This window comes from Tachysurus vachellii, chromosome 5, assembly GCF_030014155.1.
Source record: "Tachysurus vachellii isolate PV-2020 chromosome 5, HZAU_Pvac_v1, whole genome shotgun sequence".
In the NCBI taxonomy this organism is placed as follows: Eukaryota; Metazoa; Chordata; class Actinopteri; order Siluriformes; family Bagridae; genus Tachysurus; species Tachysurus vachellii.
In genome coordinates, this window is record NC_083464.1 from 18,285,203 (window position 1) to 18,299,462 (window position 14,260).

Genomic DNA, 14,260 nt, shown 5'->3' on the forward strand with positions numbered 1-14,260 from the left:
AGTCTATCTATCCATCCATCCATCCATCCATCCATCTATCTATCTATCTATCTATCTAGAGACGTGAGATGGAAACACCACCTGCTGCACCAGAAAGCACTAACTGTAACACTTGTAAAGCGCTCATTTACTAGACAGTGGCACAAATCACCGCTTCCTCAGTACAGGACCAATTAGCGACTTCTTTAACGAGCCAAAAGTAGCATTCAACATATCGCGATATTTGTTGAAGATATCGCGAGCTCAGTTCTCGTGGGTGGAGTTTCCGTCAGCCGGGTTCTAGCCTTGTACAGTCTGACAGTTGTGAGCCGGATTCAGCTCATTAACAGAACCGGGAGGAAAAGACAGAGTGTTTTAGCTGCATTGAGCTGTAATCGGTGCTTGTTTGCTTCGGATAAATCTAATGTTTTCGTGCTGTTTCTGAACTACGCTAGCTGTGTGTGTGTGTGTGTGTGTGTGTGTGTGTGTGTGTGTGTGTGTGTGTGTGTGTGTGTGTGTACGTGTGTACACACACTGAGTCTTAGCCTTTATTGACGCTCTCTATACCCGCACTGTGGTATCCGTCACCTGCTTGTCTGCTTCTCGGTAAGTAATGCAGTATTTACTATAGTTATACAACATTTGCCTGGTTTCTGTTCATGTATTTTTATTTAAAAAAGTGAAAAAGTTTTCCGGTCTATGAGAGAAGAACTGTATGCTGCTGCTAATCCAGATGTTACAGGCGCGCGCGCACATCTGTGCCATAAGATATAACACTATAGTACAGTTTAGTCAGTGATCGCCTATTGTTTAATTCATGTTTATTACCTTTTTTTTCATGCTCTGTACATGAATTCAAATCCATTCACAGCTTAGAATATATACGATTGTGTGTCTTCACAGTTTAACAACTGGAATAAAATACATAAAGAGCTCCCATAACATGAGAAAGCCTGGTGTTATGTGAGTGTTATGTTCAGAAATTTCAAGAACACTTTTAATGAAGCAGGCTGTCTCATTTATTCTGGTGCAGTTATTTTTAGAAGTCCCTTTCTTATATCTTCAGTAACTGCTTTATCCTGGTTAGGGTCATGGTGGGTCTGGAGGCTAGTCACCAGTCCATTACAGGGAACCATGTGTACACACACACATACGTACACACATACACACATACACATACACAAACACATACGCACACATACACACACACATACACACACACACATATACACACACTCATTTAGCGTAGCCAATCTACCTACTGGCGTGACTTATTCATCTAAATAAATAAATGTATTTGTTTACTTACTAACTTACTCAGTCATTTGTTTATTTATTTATTTATTTATTTGGAATTGGGAGAGAACTGGAGAAAGCCACACAAACCCAGAGAAGAACATGGAAACTGCACACTGACAATAACCCGGGATTAACTGGAGTTTGGGGTTGATGCGAGGAACCTGGAGCTGTCAGATGGTACCTGCTGAGCCTCAGCGTTGCTCTATTAGAGAGATCATCTGAAAAACCTATAAATATCTACAAGCCTATATATTTACAATATTCTAGCAATTGGCACACATTTAGCTTTCTCACATACTGCTGTAGTGTCTTATCCTCACCTCAGTGCTGCAGTCTTCTCCGTACGGTCCTTTTCCTCATGGGACTGAGTGACATTGTTTCCCATAACCCCTGCAGGAGGACTGTCTCAGCTCCATTCCTCATGTGTCTCTGAGGAACACAGGGCTTTTGGGCCACAACGGCCATTTCATTGCTCCTAGCAGAAAAATGGAACATTGCCTATAACCACTCAGAAAGTGATATCTGTGACCCAGTACTGAATTTGGATTCACTCTCTGTAAGTTTTTCTTTCACCTAGCAATTATATCTACATAAATGATCTTGGGCATGCAAATTAAAATAGTGTAGTGCTTTTAAAAAGAAAAAGGTTTGGCTATGAGCTGTGGTATTCTGTCCAGTGCAAACGATATTATATGAGTTTTGGCTACCATCCGAGGTGATGTACTGTGCTATCAGAAGAGCTTTATGACCAAGATTTGATCGGATTTTGCAACGTTTTCTCTCCCAGCATGTTGCTGGCTTTGAAAGGATTGTTTGTTTGTGCCTGCTAGTCAGTCAGAACAGTAAAAATAGTTTGGTCAGAGTGTGGGTCAGACCACCTCATTGTATTGCAGTAGGGGCAACATTCTGAACAAGTAGCTTCATTATAACACATTAACAACATTTTGCATTTGTTCCTGATTGATGAACCAAAACACAACATCTGCTTGTCCTGGGTATAGGAAATAAATGATAAACAGAGTTGCTACTGAGAACAAGCTTTAAAATCGCATCGCTTTATAGTTCACATGCATTATTGAAGTGTTAAGCCCCACGACTGCTGATAACTTTGATCAGTTTTAATACCTTTTTACCTAGTAAATACCTCAGATTTGCAGATATCTGTTTCCACACAGCTGAGCTAGAATGAAGATGGGCACACTTGGATGATGAAAGATAGTTGAAGGGACAGACAATAAGGCGGTGGACAATGAGGGTGTAACTGATTTTTTTCAGCCTTGTCAGTTGTTTGATGTTCGGAGGAAAAAGTACTCGACTAGAACAGAGAAGATGCACCGTTGGTTCTCTCTATGGGGACGTATCAGGGACGAGGGCCAATGGAAGACTGAGAGCAGTGTCTTTCCATGCGCCTGATTAAAATGCATTAGAAGCACTAGGCCGCCTTCCCCCATCATTGTGGTGCTTATCATCCCCACAGCAAACAGCACAGCTGTATGCCACAGAGCCAAGGGAGCCCTGTCATCTCTGCTTTACCTCTTCATTCATAAGGAGAGCAGGGAGAAGAGCAGCTCAAGGACATGGCCCATGCTTTCTGTATGCTATATGAATTATGTCTGAATGACTACATTAATGCCAAGTCTCATGAATGTTAACTGCTTAAAGCATCTTTTAGTGCTTTTAGCAAATTAGTGCCAATTTATTCACTTCAGTGTCTCTTTAATGTGTTTGCCTCAGTGGTGTAGATTAACATTAAAACCTTTCCCCTGGCTAAAGATTAGACTAACCGTAAAGGTATTTGACACTAAAGCATCTGCTTAAATACTCAAAATACCTCATGGCTCTATGTGCATTTTTTGGCAAATAATTCTGACTATTTTATTTGGTAGTTGAGTGCATTAGCTTAAGCACAACAGTAAATTAGTGACACTGAAGGCATAAAGAGTGTTCCAGCAACACTGCCATCTCATTTATCTCAACTGAGACAGAACAGGTCGACTGTGGGTAAACCAGCTAATGTGAAACAGATCAGTGGAGCCAATAGCTGGCTTCTTCAGCTATAGTAATTTCGCCTGGTGTAAAGGTAAACCACATAGCTAAAGGACTTATTCATATTTGAAAAATTCAATTTATTTCATCCTGAGCTTATGCAGCAAATCTTCATCTTCCCGGCGGCTTTTATTTCAGTATTAGTTATATAGATTAGCAAGAGTGTTAGATTAAATATGACAGCTCCGTTTTAAAGGGCAAATTTGTACATTAAGGTATTTACAGTCCCCATTGAAGCTGCAGATATTTGTAGCTATTCAGCAGAGAAATGTATAAACCACAGAATACTAAAATAAGCTTTAAACATTTGAATAAATTGTCACCATATCCAGAAAACCTTTTGGAATAATTGAGAATCATATGTAAATATTTTTAATATACTACACAAAATAATGTGTGTTTGGTACTATATTATTGTATTTTATTAAAGCCGTGCTTTTTTTAACAGTTCAGATTAAAGATGTAAAAATGGCTCTTTTTTAGTTGTTTTTATTGACGAACACCACTTATATTTTTACATAATGGTTATTTCTGGAGCACAGTTTGTGTTCTCCAGTGCCTTTAGGGGCACGAGTGGTTCTTTAGTGTTATGTATAACAGTAAAGTGGCAGTAACAGTTAATGGTTCATGCATCCCTTTGCTCAGCGAACAGGATTAAAGCACACAAATGGAAACACTGCTGCTGCTGTCGTCCTTGGATGATTGGACTGGAAGGTAATGCTTCCTGACTCTCAACATCTGATATTCTCTGATAAAAATGATACTGGGATAGATTTGCCCTTTGCGTCTTGTGGTAAATTTACACTTTCTGGATTATATACTGGCCATGTGTGGGCCTTTCTCTGTTTATACTTCATTGAAATATTGGCAATGATATGAATTTGTTTTAGGAATTGTGTCACTATTGGAGACTATTGGTGTCTTTTGTTTCTTGTCTCTAAGGTTAAGAAGATTATGCTATTGTTATCTGCTTTCAAGGCTACATGATTTGTTTTCATCTTAAGTTGTTTCACCTGGTAAAAAGCACCTTATTCCCAAATTGGCACCCACAAATATATCCCCGTTTTTTTTTTTTTTTTTTTTTTTTGTAAGCCAAGTAAGCATTTGTCTTATTTGTGCAAACATCCTGAAATTGCATCCAGACTATCATATTTAGGTATGTATTTATATAACAGATTTTGTAGAATTTGTCATCATTTTAATTGAAGTGAGGACTGTACATAGCCAGACCAACTAAAGAGTAACTTTAGTATATATATATTCTAAAGCAGGAGGAAATAATGTCTTGGTAAATCACCATCTATCCATAGCAGTGTTACAATTCCCAGCCTATCTCTGGAAAAAAAACGTTTCAATTTTCTCAAGAGTCATGAGAGAAAAACAATCTGCCTGTCTGGACATGAATAAAGGCCCAAGAGAAGCTCCTGTAAGGGATGGCGTTTCCACTGCTCTCCTTTTAAAATTAATGTCATCAAAATAGATCCAAATTTGTAAGAAGAAAGAATTTTCCCAGGTAAAATTATGCTCATATTAATGCAGACAGTAACTGGAAGATTGTAATAATCAACCACAAGGCAAATAATCACTTATATTGATGGACTTTATGGACACCATATGGGAATACGTATGTGTGTGTATGTTAGGCCTTTGGGTCTGTTCCACAGGTCTGAGTAAAATGGTGGGACGTTAAGTGATTGAATATTTTTTTCTGTAACTCACTATTGGGAGGGAAGACATGCTCTATATGGCCAAAGGTTTAAGGACACCTAATAATATATCATATTCATTTGCAGTCCTTAATATTATCTGGGCTTTACATTGTAGTCATAAAGTTGGAAGCAGACAATTGTATGATGTGTTTCATTTCCCTAGTAGGCGCTCAAACTTATTCCAGGATTACAGTGCCCCTGTTCAGAAACTGTAAAGGTTAAGGTCCATGGAGACACAGTTTGCCAAGGAAGGTATGGAAGAAGTTGTGTAACCTCCGATAAAACCCTGAGCTCAATCTCAATGAACAGAATTGGTACATCAGGGACTAATGTCAATAATGCACTTGTGGCTGAATGAGCAAATCCCCCAAAATTATTCTCTAATATCTAGTAGAAAGCCTTTCGGAGGAGTGGAGGTTATAATAAGAGCAAAGGCATAACTAAATCTGGAATGAGATTTTGAGGAAACACATGCAGGTTAGATGGTGTGGTGTCCACAAACCTTTTGCCATATAGTGTAACAGAAAAAGAGAAAATGAAGTCTAGTGTAAGAAATAAAAATTGTAAGAAAATCAAACGATGAGGGTGAAGATCTTAATGAAGAAGAAGAAGTTTATTCCAGAGTAGCAGTGACAAAATACATGAAGTATTTCGTGTTCATCGGAGTCACTCAGAACACAGGACAAATCCTGCTCAAGCATTTTATAGTGTTTTCCCTTTTTGTAGTTTAAATAAGGTTCCGCTTTGAATGTGTATTGAGTGTAAGAACTGAGTGTCTCCCAAATGGATGGGCTACACCTTGTTGTCTAGCCGGATGTCTTTAAATGTTAATCATGGTCACATACACCTTGGCTTGGTATTGTTACAAATGTTATCAACCAAGTGGTCACTTTAAATGGTAATCGCGGTCACGTAGACCCTTTGTTGTCCTGCTTTGTTGACCCATCCTTGATGTCCTGCTGCCGCTCCCATACTAATGATTTAATCAAGTTTATTCATTTAGAGTTCTAAACCTTATGATACGTAAGCCTTTTAAGGAATGAGCTCTTTTCAATGTGTATCTTGGAGTGGAATCTGGGTACATTTATCTATAATTTCACTAGGCAGTTATAAAGGTTTCTAACTTTAAGTAAGGATTGGGATTCTAACTTTAAGTAATCCCATGTTTACAACACAATTTTAAAAATATAATTTTTTTCTTCTGGTACAGGTCGAGCATGAGCATGGTGTTGGAGCTCAGCTGGAATGCATGCAATAGGCTGTAGAATGAACCTGGCAGCAGTGCTAAATGGCCTGCTTGTGTCGCTGGTCGCAGCCCTACTATGGAAGTATGTTCGGCTAAGCGACCACATGGCCCAACTGGAAGAGGAGTTACAGCTGACTCGTCAATCCCAGGAGCTTTCACATGTGCGTATAGATTATCATGCTGCTTTGTTAGCTCTGCAAGAGCAGGGCACAAGGATGGTCTGCACCGGCAAAATGCATACTGACCGCATCTGCCGCTTTGACTATCTTTGCTACTGTACCGAGGCTGAGGAGTTCATATTCTTCCATAGTAATTCCTCAGTCATGCTTCCTAATTTGGGCCCTCGTCGCTTCCAACCAGCCCTTCTGGATTTGTCCTCTGTTGAGGATCACAATACACAGTATTTTAACTTCTTGGAACTACCTGCAGCTGCACTAAAGTATATGCCGAAGCCTGTGTTTGTGCCAGATGTCACTCTCATCCTCAATCGCTTCAACGCTGATAATCTTATGCACATCTTCCACGATGATCTTCTTCCAATATTCTACACCATGCAACAGTACACAGACTTGGATGATGAAGCCAGGCTTGTCTTCATGGAAGGCTGGGGAGAGGGGAGCCATTTTGATCTCTATCGTCTCCTTAGCAGCAAACAACCACTACTTAAAGAGCATTTGAGGAACTTTGGCAAGCTCATGTGCTTCACCAAATCTTATGTTGGATTGTCAAAGATGACCACATGGTACCAGTATGGATTTGTACAGCCCCAAGGGCCCAAAGCCAACATTCTTGTGTCTGGGAATGAGATTCGGCAGTTTGCCTCATTTATAATGGACAGGCTTAATATCACACCAGAGGAGAGGCCTAAAGGTGATGATTATATAGTAGTGTTTAGTAGAGGTTCTAATAGGCTAATTCTCAATGAAGCAGAGTTGCTTCTTGCTTTGGCTCAAGAGTACAAAATGAGGACAGTCACCGTGTCCTTAGAGGAACAAACATTTGCAAGCATAATCAAGCTCATCAGTGAGGCATCCATGTTAGTCAGTATGCACGGTGCTCAGCTTATCACATCCATGTTCCTACCACGAGGGGCTGCTGTCATTGAGCTTTTCCCATATGCAGTCCACCCTGAACAGTATACACCATATAAAACTTTGGCCTCCTTGCCAGGAATGGACCTGCAGTATATAGCATGGAGAAACAACATCAAAGAAAACACTGTGGCCTATCCTGACCGCCCATGGGACCAAGGAGGCATCACTCACCTGGAAAAAGAGGAACAGGAACGTATCCTAGCTAGCAAGGAGGTGCCAAGACACCTCTGTTGTCGCAACCCAGAGTGGCTTTTCCGGATTTATCAAGACACCATTGTTGACATTCCGTCCTTCCTGGAAGTCATTCGAGATGGTCTAAAAGTTAAGCCTAATCTGAAAAAGAGCAAACCTGCCAATGTAATACATCCTGGTCGAGTCAGACAACCCAAGTGCCAGACATCAGTGCAGGCTACCCATGAAGCAAAGCTCTCTGTGTCCTGGCAGATTCCTTGGAATCTCAAGTACTTGAAGGTAAGAGAGGTAAAATATGAAGTGTGGATCCAGGAGCAGGGAGAGAACACATACATGCCTTACATTCTCCCTCAACAGAACTATACCTTTTCAGAGAACATTAAGCCCTTTACCACATATTTAGTGTGGGTGCGCTGTATCTTTAACAAGAACCTTTTGGGACCATTTGCAGATGTTCTAATATGTAAAACCTAACTCTGTTAAGCTTACAGTGTCATGACCTGAGTCAGGGAAATGCTGATTATAAATACTGTGAAGATGGATTAGATTCTATGGAAAAAAAGTTTTTCCTGCAACATGACATCTGTAGCTGTTTGCCACAGTAAATGAGAGGAACATTTTGCTGAGTACTAAAAACAATACAGAACTCTAAAACTGCCAAATCAAACTCTTTGAAAAGATTGCTTCAACTTTATCATGTTGAAAGATTTTCATTATTCAAATTGTATTTATAGAACTGTGAGGTAATTTATTTTTATTTATTAGTTAAAGATGTCTGTTGTTTAAATGTTTTGTGCCTATGGGTGTAATTATTAGATTGAGCTGAAAGATATTTTCAATTTTCCTACTTTTTTTGGCACAAGTGTTTTGTTAAAAATTTGCAATCGTGAATTTGATGTGACTTGAGCAAATGTTTCATGTAGCCATTACACTCTCATTGGTTAGCATAACATTAGTTATAATATCCAGCCAAATTAGCCTAAAAATTGAAAAGTGGTATTAGAAATATGTTAAATTTTCATTGTTTGTGAGATGTACTAGTTTGTCAGTGCTAAGTTTCCTTTTTTTTTTTAATGTTTAGAAGACATTTCATGCTTGCCTATTTTGATATTGAAACAGTTTCCAGATGAGACTTACTGTATTGGAAACGTGCATTGGGACAGCTGAGTGTTTTAACTGTGATCTAGCATGATCGAATGGAAATAAAGATAGAAGACTGCTGCTGGGTTTCTCAAAACTCAGATGTGAATCTCACCTCTCGTATTAGTTATTATTTTTCTCATTATAAATTATTTTCTTTTTTAACATATTGGTTCTCTTGGACTGTTATGGTTCCATACAGTTCCAAAGGATACTTGAACTAGCCTTGAATATATTTGTGTTTTGGGGAAACAGTAAACACAAAACCACTTCTTATGCCTGGGGATACTCCTACAAGCAGGTATGAGTTCAAATAATACATTGATGTAATATAACTGAGTGAATTTCTTCATCAGGCATATTTAAAAACAAAACCCTAAAACATTCGTTGTCAGTTGGAGGATTGGATGGCGAGGGAGGGGAGCATTTTAGAATGGATCCACAAATGTAAAACAGTGTCCATTTTAAATTGAACAGAACTCCAGGGTAAAAGTCTGTATATTTTCTGTTATTTTGGGGGATGTTTTCTCATTTAGTGACCTCAGTTGTTCTCTTTATTACCATATTCAGTGTTTTGATTGACACAATTAAAATGCTAATCATATTCGTGTATAAGATGAGGATAATTAATCCAGGCTGGTAATTAATCCATCTGATATAAAATTGGTCTGATGTCCAATGCTGGTAATCAAGGAAAAAAGGGATCTGATTGCATTACACCAAAAACCTACGCTTGACTCCAATGATATAAATGAGGCTTGGTAATGCAGTCAAGCCATTTGCATGTGTTACATTAAACTAGATTACACAAGATTAATTTAGAAACCTTGAATTCCTTGGTTCAGTTTCATCATGAAAAAGCATTGTTTAAGTGAATATTCTGTTCAAGTTAAATACAAGAAGAGGAATAGTGGAAGAGTCTATTGGTATATTTCTCTACCTGCCATCTGTTTTGGTGAAAAAAAGAATATTAATGTTTTGCCATTTGTTTATTTATTTATAAATCTTGTGTTATGCATTACATATTCATTAATATTTAGAATTGCTTCTAATTAAAATTAGTAGAGTTTTACTCTACTCTTCTAATTTTAATTCAGTATTCTGATACTGCCTCCACCTTCCTTTTTTCATTTCTGTAATAGTACAAACAAAAGACTGCAATATGATTTGGAAAGCAGAAGCACAATGGCATTAAAATACGGTAAGATGAGTTTTGCTGTTAAAAAAAAAAACAAAGGCAAGATATCCTTTAGATACCAGAGGAATATGGTCCAGTATGTGGCAGGTGAATGCTCTGTCTGCATTTTTCTGTGTGCTAAGATTAAGATTTGACATGACCCTGAAGTAGTAAATCATAGAACTGCTTATCAAACAACGGCCTTAAATATAAACTGTTGTTTCAGTGTTTTGTGTACCACTTATCATGCACAGAATTGTAGGGAATCTCACACACACACACACACACCCTTTGAACAATTTAGAGATGGCAATCAGACTACAGCAAATGTCTTTGGAGTCTGGAGGAAATCCCCAAAGGTCAGGAAGAACATGTAAACACTGAGCATGGGACTCAAACTCCAAACCCCAGCAATAGTGCCAACTCCTAAGCCACCATGCACCCCGTATAATTAATTAATATAATTTATTTTGTATGTTTTTCTTCTCCATTCGGCTGTTCGGGGTCGCCACAGCGGATCACATATTAGATTTCCTGACACAACCCTCCCATTTTTATCCGGCACTGAGAGTTATCTCTTCAGTGGTTGGGTTAGCGCCCTGCCTGGGAATCAAGCCCGGGCAATGAGAGCCAGGGATCCTGCTGCTGGACCACCTGGTGGCTTAATTAAGATATAATACACTGCTTAAAAAAATTAAGGGAACACTTAATTATCACAGTATTACAACAAGTCATTTAAATTAAGGGATATCAGTCCAGTTAGAAAGTGATTATGAATCAGTTTCACCTGCTTCGGTGCAAATGAAAGTGACAAATGTGACAATAGGTACAATGGAAAGGCAACAGCAAAACAACCTTAAAAAAGGAATGGGTTTTCAGGTAGTGGCCACTGAAAATTGTTCTCTCTTCATCATTCCTGGCTGATTTGTGTCTAATTTTGTGTTTTTTTTCACTACTTGTAGCATGATGGGGTACAGGTAGTCCAACATTTCGAAGCTCACACATCCATACATCACAAAAACTTTTATTGTGTCTTCCAGCAAAGTTTCTAGAACATAGAGGAGACACTGGGAGAAGGGCTGTTATACAAGTAGAGCCGGACGGGAACGTAGAAGGGCAACAACCCAAGAGCAGGACCAGAATCTGCTGGAGAAACAGGTGTTGCACTCCCAGAGGCCTATAAACCTCCATCACTTTACTGGAATGCTTATTTCTGACCAGACTGTAAGAAACAGACACCATGAGAGTGGCATGAGGGTCCAACATCTCCTAGTGGTACCTGTACACACAGACCAAAACTGTTCAGTATGGTTGCTATGAATTATGAATTTAAACAGGTTCACACTGAGCACATGTGACAGACTGAAAGATTTTGGAGATTCTGTGGAGAACATTATGTTGCCTGTGACATCATCTGGCATGACTGGTTTGGTGGTAAGTCAATAACGGGATGGGAGGAATATCCTTGGAGGCACTAACATGCTTCCACATGCTAGCCATTGGTACCTTTATTGCTGTTCGGTACTGGGATGAAATTTTCAAAGCCGTTATCAGACCATATGCTGGTGCAGTCGGCCCTGGCTTCCTCCTGGAGCATGCTAATGCTCGGCCTCCTGTAGCCAGAGTGTGTAGGTCATTTCTTGATGATGAAGGCACTGATGCCTTTGACTTACCCACATGTTCCCCAGACATGAATCCAATTGAGAATCTCTGGGACATAATATATTAAGGCATCCAAAGTCACCAAGTAGCACCACAGATTGTCCAGGATTGACCTGATCCAGGTCTGGGAGGAGATTCCCCAGGATACCATCTGGCATCACATTAAGGGCATGCCCATATATTGCTTGGAGTGCTTACAGGCACGGTGGAGCCAGAAATGGTAGTGCATTTATGCATTTAAAGTGTTGATGTTTGCTGCTTTATGTTACAGTTTGCCTAAGAGCTAGAGTGTTTCCTTTACTTGTTTCCAACTGATTTATGGAAACAGTGTGTAATGACCTTATAATTTCACTCTTTGAAGAACATTCACTAGTAAGGTTATTAAACCAAATCAAGTGAAACATTGGAAAATGACACATTGGAAATAAAAACATAACAGAGTTTGTATTTATATTAAACATAGGTTTTGTAACTTTGGTTATATCTAATACTGACTTATCACAGACAGTGACACTTGTAAATTATTCACAAAAGGTAATAACGAATGCCTCAATAGTTTGTTTCTTCTCATTACACTGTATAATGCAGTTGATTGCCTTGAGCTAGCATTCAGTGATCTTTGGGCTTCATACACACATTGACAGCAGTATTCTGCTTCTCCAGAGGGAACTGTGAGTCACTAATTGGCCTTTATGTTTGCAAAAAAAAAAAAAAAAAGCCCTGATGGTGAGAAGAAAGGAACAAGGTTAATCTTCCTTCGTTTGAAGTTAGGGCTTTGTCTCATTGACTATTTCTGTCAGGCTTCTTTTACACATTTACACTTCTGACCTTCTAGTTTCAATACAGAAGACGTTTCATTAATTCAGTTCACTATTGTATTATCACTCTAGATTGTTAAATACCCAAACAGACTGGGGAAGAATCAAATCCAGAATTATTGGCACCTTCCACATGGTCAGTAGTTTCTCCAACAAAACAATTCTTATAACCCTGCTTTAAATATAAAGTTTTATGCATGATTATTTGCTTTGTCATCCAACATCATGTATGAACCATGTAAAATAAAGTAATATGTATTTATAATAAATCATAAAAACAAACATACTGATAATTAAAGTCAGGGAAATAATGTTTGAAAAGAAATATTTTTGGTAGTGTGTATGATTTGGGACAGTTTTGTGGTTATTGGTCTTGTGGCTCATGTGAATTGCAGTAAATTCCAGTAATTATTGTAATTTTACTCTTCTGAAAACATGCAACATTTCACAACACACTGCCTTATAATTGGCATTATGTGTTGGCACTGTTCGTTTGAGCGGGTGGGTAACACATCATTTGAGTGTGTGACTAATACAAAACTAATTTAGCAGATGCATACAGGGGAACAGTCAGCTTTCTCCTACCCAGCTTGGTGCTGATGCGTATTGTTGGGTTATCAAGGGGAAAGTATCAGATGCAAACATAGCCTGTGGCAGAAGGGTGCTCACAGAACAGATTGTTATTAAGGCCCCAGTGGAGCAGAGCTCAGCCTTTCCTGCCTCTGCGTCACCACCACACCTGAGACTAAGGCTTCGAGTGGGAGCCGTTAATCACATCATCACACCAGTGTCAAGAGCGAGCCTTCAGTACACTATGCATCGTCATGGCAACACTCCCGGGTGAGGACCTTAAGGACTTCATTATTACTGCAGGTCTCTGCAGTAGCAACACATTAGGGCAGAGCCCTTGGGTTCATGCTACTGACAAAGGACCTTGTCTCTAAAGAAATGTAGCTGCACTGAGATGCTAAAGTTCACAACTTTATAAGGTCTTCAGGTCTGATGGCCAGATGTAAGGGCAAAAAATTAACGAGTTCTGCATGATTTTATCTCTGCCTCTCTGAGAACTTCAGATTAATTGTATGTCATGTTTAATTAAAATGTAACACTTAATTAATTTCATTAAACCGGAGTCATGCAGGGTCTTGGACACCTACTGAAGGTAGTTTGCTTATTTACAAAATTTAATGACATGGCCTGTTCGATTTAGATAGCAGCCTTATGGATGTTAAGGACTTCAGAGTTGCAGTGTTTGCAGTAATACGGACCATGAGCCTGTTAAATGTCTTAATTCTGTTTAACTGTGCTATTGATCACTGTATTTTATTTAGGTGGGATTGAGGCACAATGGTGTTACAGGCCAGTCAAAGTGGTCCAGCATTACATCATGAGCACTGCAGCCACAAAAGGCTTGGCCATGTGCAGCCTAAACTTGCCACGTTGAAACATGCATCTGTGTTTGTGTTCTGCTTGGACATGAAGCACACACACAAAAAACAGTCTCTCATTAACAACAACAGTCTGGTTTTTTTTTTACTAATCTTACATTTGTCTTTTCACTGCTCAGGTACCTGGTTTTAAGTTCCCCAAAAATGTTCTAGTCCTTTTTTTAATGAACTTATTTAATTAATAAATATTATATGTGATGATGATAAGTAAAACATTTCCAACACTAAAGATGAAAATTATATACCTGCTGTACACATAAAGCATTATAAGTCCAAACAGGATCCCTTACAATAAAACTACCTATTATTTATACAGTAGGCCTAGAAATAGGGTTTGTCTCTCTCTCTGTCTCTCTCTCTCAAACACACACACTCAGAGTGCATATCTAGTTACGATTATTCACTTACTGTAGCTGTGATTGACTGAGACGTTTTAAACCATAAAGGTGG

General features: G+C 38.9%; 1 protein-coding gene across 1 annotated transcript; it reads left to right on the forward strand.

Annotated features, from left to right (window-relative positions):
- The first annotated feature begins 262 nt into the window (after positions 1-262).
- pomgnt2 (protein O-linked mannose N-acetylglucosaminyltransferase 2 (beta 1,4-)) lies at positions 263-8,819 on the forward strand. Its single transcript, XM_060870144.1, has 2 exons — positions 263-585; positions 6,244-8,819. The coding sequence occupies exon 2, from the start codon at positions 6,279-6,281 to the stop codon at positions 8,037-8,039; it is 1,761 nt and encodes a 586-aa protein (XP_060726127.1). The 5' UTR covers positions 263-585; positions 6,244-6,278; the 3' UTR covers positions 8,040-8,819.
- The last annotated feature ends 5,441 nt before the right edge of the window (positions 8,820-14,260 follow it).